This window comes from Podarcis filfolensis (genome assembly GCF_964270895.1).
Source record: "Podarcis filfolensis genome assembly, chromosome: 10".
Classification (NCBI taxonomy): Eukaryota; Metazoa; Chordata; class Lepidosauria; order Squamata; family Lacertidae; genus Podarcis; species Podarcis filfolensis.
The window spans coordinates 39,375,372-39,385,851 of NC_139612.1; the positions used below are offsets into that span (position 1 = coordinate 39,375,372).

Genomic DNA, 10,480 nt, shown 5'->3' on the forward strand with positions numbered 1-10,480 from the left:
TTCAGTTTCCCACTCGTTCTGAAACAAATGCACACCCTTCATTTGCAGTATGCTATTCTGTTTCTTGTAACCACTGTAAGGCTCTCTTCAGCATGGAGCATGGGAGCCCTTTCAGTTCTGCACCACAGTGGTATGTGGGCAGAAAGCGCTGATTGCGCTGCTCTTTCCATGCCATGGGCCACCCCTGCAAGGTTCATGGTGTTCACGTAAAGACCTCATTCTCATTCCTAATATATGTAGTTAAAACAGCCTTCCTCTCCAAAGGCTTATAAAAAATTAAAAAGGATCGATAAAGTATACTTTGGAAGAAAAATGGTTTGTCTAGGCAATGTAATTCTCATTATCCAAATCTTCTGAAATGAAACCTCCTGGGGCAAAAGGCTGAGCAATTTAGGGCATATGCAGCTTATTTTCAGGTATATAAGCCTTTTGGCAGTCACATTTAAGTGGTGTTTGTTTTGGTTCGGTTTGTTCTGCTTCCACATTCATTCGCAGAGTTTACAAGAAAAACTTCGTGTTTCTGTGGTGAAGCACAGAAATAGATTCATTTGCTTTGTGCTCTCCTTTCTCACAGGCATTTGGCAGAGCAGTTCACATGGCTAAGGAGGGGCATGTTTCTGAATGAGAGGTCTAGCCCATGGCAGCAACAGAGCACTGCTGCTAGCATATTTCTCAATATATATATATATCATAATATCCCCTTTGGGTAGTAATAAATTGCAAACGTTTATGAACTTTAGTTACTGGAAATGAGAGGAAGTTACCCATAGGTTATGCAGAATCTCATATACTGTTGTTGTTTTTTTTACTTACCACCCACACACAAAAACCACATACAATATTGTACACAAGTCCACAGTCCTCTTCAAGCATTCACAATTACATGTGAGAGCTCGGACTGGATAGGGGCAATGTTGTGTGTGTGTGTGTGTGTGTGTGTGTGTGTGTGTGTGTTTCTGGCTAGCCACCCCTGTCCAGGAGTGGCTGGTGTGGTGGAGCAGTGCTGTGCAGGCCATTCCACTGTGTTGGCTGCTTCTGCCAATATCCCTGTGCACACTGCCCCTGCCCCTCCTCTCCTGATCTCCACACATTTAGGTCTGCATTGAGATTCTAACTCAGTGTTAAGTTGTGGGTGAACATATCAGACAACACAACGATTGTTCAAACAGCTCTTGTTTATTCACAGGCCAGAACAGAACTGAACTGAAGGGTTCAGCCAGCCTGCTTATATAGAGCTCCACTAGAACGCAACAGTAACCATTTTCTGTAACTATCCAATCACTGAACGTCACTTTCAATCCCTTATTTGCATATGTGGACCTGAGTGAAAACTATTTACAGTATCCCCCTGCTGGCCCAGGGTGAGAACTTCAGTACATAACAGTTAAGGTATTCAATAGGGACAAATAAAGGTACTACACTTAGGCAGGAAGAACCAGCTGCACAGATATAAGATGGGGGGGGGGCACCTAGCTTGCCAGTAGTACATGTGAAAAGGATCTAATGGGCCTTAGTGGACCTCAAGCTTAACATGAGTACCTAGAGATGTTGGGGGTTGAACCTGGGACCTTCTGCAAAGCAGATGCTCTCTCACTGAGATATGCTCCTTTTCTCTTGTACATAGGATACTAACCAAGCTGAACTGAACACATCTCAAAAACCCCTTTTGCAAGAAGGTCTGAACTGGAGCCTGAATGTGGGGACATTGGAGCAGGGCTTTTATATGTGCTCTGATCCACTTCAAGCCCTTATACAGTCACTCAAAGAGGCTTCTGGTTCACACAGAATGGAGGCTGTGCCAATGGACATTCATTTCACTGAGAAGTGCCACCCTATGTATTATATTTTGCATTTTAAAAAACCCCAAAACACCATACACACCACCCATGGGCACCTCATAATGAGAGAAGAGAAGCTCAAACCCAGCAAAATCCTAAAGGGATCCCAAAGAGTCCTGGGAATGAGGCAGAAAAGGGACACCTTTTCTGCAGGAAAGAAAACTTCCAAGAAATTAGAGGTCAGATTTTGGCAAAGCGCTAGTGTAATTAAGCAAGCAGTGCAGTAAATCACAGGCTACATAATGTCTTTTAAATTGCTTTCTAATAACACATGGCCCTTGTGAAAAGACACTTAGTGCTAGTTATTATTGCTATTGCTAATATTATTAATATTCATAGGATGGCATTCAATTAAGTTTTACTCAGAGTATACTCACTGAAGTTAATGAAGGTGACTAAGATAGGCCCATTAATGTCAATGTGTCTACTCTGAGTAAAACTTAGTTGAATGCCACCCATAACACCACCTCTGTTGTTGTAAACCATCTATGTGTACCCCTCCCTTAACTCAAGCAGTAGCTGCTGTTGACAGGAATGGGAGGGTTCCAACTTATCTTTTGCTTCAGACAGCCAAATGTTTTGGAACAACCCTGCCCTCCCAAAAAATCTCACCCTCCCCTCCCCTAGCATGCAGACTGCGTTGCTTGCAAACATCTTGTCAAAATACTTCTCAGTCACGGCCAGAGAATTTAAGAGATGCTCTCCCTCCATCCTTGCAACAACTATAAAATCCTAAAGAGCAATTTGTTGTTGCCTTTTGTTTCTGTACAGCCTTTCTCCATGATTTTGTTACATTCCATTTTTTAGGAAGAATTCCAACAACAATGACAACTGTAGGAATAAATACAATTATCACTAAATAGTGCAGAACATGCCTGCAATGATGTGTCTGGAGATTTTGCTTCCGAGTTCCCATTAGCATGACATCCCATTAACATTATATGAGTCTGATGTATTGCAGTCGGCCTCGCCATAGGATTATTACAGGAAGCTGGATGTTACTAGCTCAGGCAGAGAGAGCTTCAGGCAGGCTTCCATAGCCACATGGAAAACCTGGGAGTGGTGCGGACGGCAGCAGCATTTGGAAACCTCATAGCCCAAGGACACATACCTCAAATTCAATGGGATCTTTAAGTATGTCCACCATTTCATGTGCCCAAATAACATTTGCCCACCAGGGAGTCTGCTATATAGTCTTGCCTCAGATGTTTTTAGCAACTTAAGATCTGCGGAGGCTTTTAGCTTAATGGAGGTTTACACAACCTTTTGCCCTACGGTTTAAATGTCTCCAGCCCTGGTGGGCCTTGTGGTAAGTGAGGGTTTGGGTGTGTGCTGGGAAGGATAAGGATGAAGGAGAGCCTTCATGTATGTAGCAGTAAATGTAAAAATAATGCAGTATCCAAAAAAAATTATAAACGCAGCCTGAATGTTCCAAAGCTTAGCTAGGTTTTGCTTGGTTAGGAGTCAAAACCAACTGCTCTCTGCTGTATAGGACCATTTAAGCTGCCCAGATCTTATAGGCAGATAGCAGACCTCCTCCGTATGAACTTGAAGAATCTGGTGCACTGAATCTCAGTGATTCTCAAAGCTGGGATAGAAATCCATTGGAGAGATCCACTGGGGAGTTGAGGGTATGTGAATGCTACTGGCTGTCGGTGGGGGACAGGGGACAGGTTAGTGGGTGGAAATCAGCTGGTGCAAGAAAGTAAAGAAGGTCTAACAGTGGTGCCCAATGTGCTGCACTGCAAGTCCCATCAGCTTCAGTCAGCATAGCCAATGGTCAAGGGTGATAGGTGATAGAGACGGTCCAAAGCATAGGGAGGCAGCATGTTAGTTGTCTTTCTGGGTTGAAGGGCAGAACTGCCAATTGGGTTCTACACAAAGGGAAAACACGACTGGCAAAAACTCAGATAACCAATGCTGGGCTTATAAGCCTTGCTAGCGAGCAAACCAGACTTGAAAGAAGACACGCAGAGGAGGGTATCTTTGGGCCTTGCATTTGGATTTGTAATTTTAATACAAATCCACCCAGATACAGATCTTAATTGAAGGCAGAGGTTAGGATAATTTGTGAATATTTCATGATTACTATCGTGACAGGGTTGCCTCCCAAGCAGGCAAGTATCTTGTGGAAATCAGCCTGCAAGAACACAGCATATGCAGAGAAGCAACACGCACAGCTGTGCTGGGAAGGGGGGGAGAGGAAGGAAGACGTTGGCAGGGAGGGAGCCTCGCTTCCTAAGAAGAGCTGTCTCAAGTAGGAAGGGGTCTGCACACGCGAACCTCACCCAAGCCCAGCGGTTCCCCACTGTCCCACCCCTTCAGCACAGGGTGGAGCACATCACAAACGGCAGACTTTGAGAAGCAACTTCAAAGGTTCTCCCTGGAGGATTTTCCCGTAACAGAATTGAGAAACATGAAAATACCAAGCCCTCTTGTTTTTCTTTACTCACTTAATCAGTCACATTGCTTCTTCAAAGGTTAATTGCTATTTTTTATGCAACGTACATCCCCTCCCCTCAATATATTTCCAGTTTTGTTTGTCTTTTTTGTTTCCTTGCCTACTTGGATTGATTAGGTTGTCATGCTGGAAGGCCAAAAGCACAATTGTGTGCAGGTTTACTCAGAATGGCTCAATGGGTCTTACTCATGGGGTACAGTTGGATAGGATTGTTATGGAGGTCTACAAAGATATGCACTTACTGATCACATTATTTGAACTTTTATATACTTTTAATCTATTTAAATTTTATGTATTGTTCTTTGCAATTAACCTCCAGGATCTCTCTCTCTCTCTCTCTCTCTCTCTCTCTCTCTCTCTCTCTCTGTGTGTGTGTGTGTGTGAGAGAGAGAGAGAGAGAGAGAGATAGCCCACATGACAAAAATCTATACACAAGCAATTCATTCCCAATTGACTCCTATAATAGCTTTTGTGTTGCTCTGCAAAGCCACACACATGAACATTCACATTTACATGCTTTGCCATGCTAAAATGCTAGCCTTAATTGGGTGTGTTTGAGTGAAAGAAATGGTGTTTTTAGCTCCTGTAAGATATTGCACAAGACAACTGTATATGCAACCAAGTCTTCACAAAAGAACAGCTCTTTGGAATGCTCAGTGAACTATATGGAGATTAAATTTATAGACATCAAAGGATCTATTCCTTCATTAATTCATAGATCAATCCTGGTTATGGGGAGCCAGCGAAAGTTACACTGACTTAATTTAAGCCAGAGTAAAGTATGCCAGATCCAAACCCTGTTTTAGGGGTACATGCCAGCTGGGCTGGTCCCAGTCTGGCATAGTGAAAAGAAACCATGAAAACAGAGCTCCATCTCTGCCAGCATTGCCACAAGAATGGTGCTCACACGGGAGAATTCCCAAGCACCATTGTAGGTAGCTCATGGGAAGAGGCTCTCAACCCAGGAATGCAAACTAAGAGGGCACATGTGGTGTCCCTAGCAATGCTCAATTCATCAGCCTATCAGCACAGGCCGCACATTGTGCACTCCAGGCATGCGTACCACACACTTTACCAATCGCATAGCCATGAGCACCAACAGCATGGCACAGAACCACCAGGTAAAACAAATACAGGTGGAGCACACTAGCACATCCCACACTCCACACGCTGCCACTGCCTGGGCTACGCCATAGAATGTGCAACACACATGGGGAAATGCCTATGGATATTTTATTGAAAGCACCCTATGAAATACACACAGCAAAGGCAGCCATCAGACAGCAAACACACACCCTTCCCCAAACCCCAAAACAAGCCCAACTGCAGCAGAGATGATCCCAGACATTGGCAGCAGGCACTGCCTCCTTGTCTTTAGGGAGGGACAAATCCATAAATTTTAGTTTCTCACGTTTTCAGCCTGAAGTTCTCCCCATTTGCGATTTTAAAAAGGAAATCCACATGAACATTCACATTTCTCCTAATGTATGCATATTTGCATGTTTGGCATAATATAAAAATTTCTGCAAGTATTTTCCCCTAAAATAAGACCATTATTTACATTATTTTCACTAATATAGACATTCCCCCCATGTATATACTTCATTGTATAACCATTTTGGTTAGAGAACCAGATCGCAAAATTCAGAGATGTGTGAATTCTGAAAGATAGCTGCATTTCAGTTTGCATATTGGCTCCATGAGGGTTGGTTCCCATCAAAATGCTAACTGACCCAATTTCTCCCCCACCTCTACCTTCTCGCTGTCTCTTCTACTCTTAACAAAGTGTTTGCTGACAGAAGGGGAAAGATCACCCTGTGGATGGGGCAAATGTTAATGAGGCCCCCAACACTTCTCCAAAATGGGCATGAGTTGAGGTGAAACGCTTCACAAAAAGCGGCCCCTGTTTCAGCTAAGCCCTCAATAGGCTATGCCTCCCATTATTGAAGAATACTGTATTTGAAACCTAGAATTCAACGTATGCCCAACCCCATCTGTCACTCAGGCACTGGCAATGTCTACCGCTGCATATTAAACCGTTGCGCACAAACACAGTCAAAAGGAGAAATGTATGCTGTTCCTTATGTGAGCCAGTGTTTGCAAAAGTTGAATCTGAAGGAGGGGAAAAGGCTTGTAAAGGCATGAAGCATATTTTCAAAGCTGGCAGGTTTGCCAAATACTTTTTTGCCGAATACACAGCAACCACTTAAAGGATGTTGAGAGTGGGAGGGGGAACCTCAGTCCTGAGGGCCAAATTCAAATCACTACCTGGCCCTCGGTATTCTCATCAGGTCAAACACATGTCCAAGTCCTGCCCCTCACCCTGCTTTGCACCCTCTTTACCTGGCTCAAAATTGTCTTTGAAACTCCGATTATGCTTCTCACTTGCATGGATGGAGGATAGAGAGGGTATTTGTGCTAGCCGAATGTATGAAGGTACAAGTCACATTCATTGCTCTGCCCACATTTGCCTCTAGCCCTGCCATCAAATGGAATGTAGCCCTCAGAATGTAGCCACATTCTGAAAAAGTTCACCTGCTCTAGTTGCAGAGTGAGTAGCCCTTGGAAGTTGTGTTTGCCTGGTCTCTGGTGGAAATAAGACTCCAGGAAGGAGCTTTGTTGATTACTCTCTCCAGGTGTTTCTACCTCCCCACACCTAACAGCACTCTGGACCCATGTTTACAGGAGCACTCCTGTCCCTCCTGTGAGGCAATTGCCTCTCCCTGGTAGTGCTTTGCAACGACAAAAGACCTGTCAGGCTTCATTACGACAGTGTAACTTGTAGTTTGCCCCTCAAATGCTAAGGCTTCACAGCCATGATCAAGCCTAGAAGAAGCTGGACTTGAAAAAGCTGGCTAAATCGGTTCTTCTTCCCAAAGAATTATGTTCCCATAGAGCCCTAGTTTTAACCAGTCTCTTTTTATTTTTAGTTCTTTATTTTCCACTAGCGTGAGCAACCTTCTCCAACCCGGTGCCCTCCTGATGCTTTGGAACACAACGCCCATCATGCCTGACCACTGGCCTGTCTGAGGCAGGAGTCTAAAATGCAGCTTGGAGAGAAAAACAGTCCTGTAATTCAGCGGAAGGGGTGATCCATGTGCTACTGATCTGTCAAATATGTTGTTTCTGCAGAGGTTCTACCTATTCTGCACCCCACACACCCCCACACACACCTGCCACAAATTTCTGTCCCTGTGTACATAAAGACTGCATTATTATTACATGCTGATGTGGCTTCATTACTTTGGGTTTTATGCCGTTCTCCTTGGCAGCAATAATAACTGATTCCTGTGTGTTCCACTAAAGGAGCCACGTGATGCTGATTCTCTCATGCACTGCCATGGAAATGGGAATGGAAATAGCTCAGGTGACCATGTGAGGTGGACCCCTGCCAAGCAATTGCATTTAACAAGAGCTGGAGATAAAGGGAGCACGTGGACCGTTCAAAGAACTCCAAAGACATGCATTCACAGGCACCCACACACACATAGACAGCCTTCCTCCACCCCTTCAACAGCCCTTTTGATATACTACAGTTTTCCTCACTTTTTTTTTTTAAAAAAAAAACATTATTCGTCTCCATCAGCATGTTTGAACCAATAGTCAGATTGGGCAATCCTTCCTAGAAGATTAAAATACCACTGAGGCCAGATTTCTGTGATGCAGGAGTTCTCACACTTTGTCACAGCATGCCTCCCTAGCCTAAACCTCCTCACAAGTAAATCAAGGTGCTTTCACATTTCACAGGGCAACCTCCCCCAAAGAGGCTCGCCTGGTGCTTTTGTTACATAGTTTTAGGTGACAGGCAAAAACATTCCTCTTCTCCCAGCCTCTGGCTAATTAAACAGCCTTTTAAACTTTCTTTTTTGGGGGAGGGGCGTGACATACACTTACTACAATACCATATGGCACGAAACTTACCTGAATTTTGATGTGTGCTTACATAATGCCGCCAAATGAATCTTCTTTGCTATTATTCTTAATTACTGTAATTTACACAGATTCCTTCTTCAGTTATCTAACACTGTTTCTTTGCTGGAAACTGCAAAGAGAGCTATGTAACGTCAGACACAGGCCACAACAAACCAGTCCAATTAAACAATCACGTTGCGTTTGGTTACTCCTATCATATATAGATCTGTATTTAGCTCCAGCTTATTACAATATAGATTGATGGACCTGATGGCAACATAATCTAGGTAAGTGAATACCTGCTTCCTGATAGGGATCTAGGAGTCCTAAATTTAGGAATTTGGAGATGGAGTCCCTGTGTCTGCTCATACTGATGCAAGGCCCCCTCAGGTAAAAAGGGTGTTGTCATACACTTTGCATGACCTATGGATCAAAAGACAGTTGCCGCACATTTTGTGATCCATTAAGTATACTACCTTGTAGCCTGAAAAATTGGCTTGCTTGATTTTGTGATAACTCTGTAAGAAATGGCTGGTTGTCATTTTTCTATGCACTGAACAGACTTTTCTGAATAAACAAAATTAGTTAGGTTCTTGTAAAAAAGCTGGGATGGGCTCCCTTTTTTATTACTGTTTATGAGTATTATAATTTCAGATGTTTAACCCTAACACTTCCTCCCCAAGGGGAACCCAGGACTGCTCACAGCAGTAAAATTACATGAAATGATTCAAAACATTATGACAGCAGTTAAAACCAGTGGAATAAAAACTTCATAAAACTGTCAGCCAAAAAGCCTGGACACATTTTTCAAAAAGTATTTACATATTTCATGAATGCAGGTAAATAGATCTCTGCATGCTCAGAAATCTGCACAAAGTTCTGAGCAGTTGTCGAGGAGGGCACACACTGCCTTTCGCACATCCTCCAGTCCCCTCATATTAGCGCACACTCTGACACAACCCCTTTCACACTCACACACCCATCATAGACACAAATTCTAGAGCCTCTGGGAAAGAACCAATCAGCAGAATTCTGCTTACAGAAAGGATGCTCAAGGTCAATATTAACCGATTCCTCATCCTCCTGCATCCCTGGTCAAGGGCATAAAACTGCCCACATAGTGCCAGTTGCTTACCTCATTGTGGGAGAACAAACCCCCGGGAACACAAACAGAAGGTTTGATCCTAAGGTACTCCTCCCTGCACAGCACATGTCCTTCCATGAAGGAAGGTAGTAGGGTTTAAAAATAAAAAATCTGCAGCTGTGTTGAACTACCTCCTATGCCAGTTTGGGGGTTTGGAGGCTTCCTTAAACCTCTGGAACGGATTTTTGGGAAGTGTGGGGGTTGGGGGAGTCAGCTAAAATCATATCCTGCCCTACCATTTGCATGAACCTTCAATTATGGAAGGATTAATTCTGTGCATGGAGGAGCACCATAGGATCTAGCTGTTTGTGTGGGTGGGCATGCACAAATGCTCCCATATGGAGGCAAGCTTGCTTGGTCAAGTAGTCTATATGGACCAGGGGGTGGGAATCCAGCTAACTAGGCATTCAATTAACTGATCTTATATTCAGGGGGGGGAGCAGGAGGGAGAAGAGGGAGGGAATCATTTATTTATGCTGTTCATGTTAGGGCCATCATTTATTCATACTGTTGATATAGTTCTTTCATCAGCTTCATATCACAGTTGATCATACATCCAAACAGTGCCTGGGTCTAAGCACCACCATCACCACCAAAAAGGAAAAAAAGAAAAACGGAGCCAAAAATCCGCAGCACTTTAAATGTTGCTTTTCAACACACACTGTGCAAAGGTGCGTATGTTAGGCCAACAAATACATCCACACACATATACACAAAGTGGCAGTTCAATGCTTCTGGGACAGGAAAAGAAAAGGGAAAAAAAAACCATGTATAATTCAGTATTCTCGTCTCTCTGCAGGCTTTATATAGCAATTTAACTAAAGGCAAAGGGGCTTTCCGAGTGAACTGAAATGGAATGAAAGAAAAGCCAGTCATGGAATTGTAAGGAGGGAATGTTCCTTCTTGCAGCCATCTAGTCTAACCTCCTGCACCAAAGTGTCATGAGGAAAAGTGCAAGCAAAGTCCACCCAGATGTCCTGCGTTCTACAGCCATGATTTTATAAACATGGTTTCAGACAGTGTTTGCAGTTGTTGTTGTTGTTGTTGTTGTTGTTGTTGTTCAGTCGTTTCCAACTCTTCGTGACCCCATGGACCAGAGCATGCCAGGCACTCCTGTCTTCCACT

General features: G+C 43.6%; 1 protein-coding gene across 2 annotated transcripts in view; it reads right to left on the minus strand.

Moving 5' to 3' along the window:
• Nucleotides 1-8,342, minus strand: part of LOC310743317 (uncharacterized protein) — a 141,515-nt gene extending 133,173 nt beyond the window's left edge. The window contains exon 1 of one of the 2 annotated variants that reach the window (XR_014538932.1): nt 8,221-8,342. Coding sequence is in view for 1 of the 2 variants with exons in the window: in XM_083573504.1 (XP_083429630.1) it covers nt 6,643-6,690 (48 nt within the window). In the remaining variant the exon portion in view is untranslated. Of the gene's footprint in view, nt 1-6,642; nt 6,861-8,220 lie in introns of those variants that run through there. The other variant, XM_083573504.1, reaches the window with a different exon arrangement.
• Nucleotides 8,343-10,480: the final 2,138 nt, after the last annotated feature.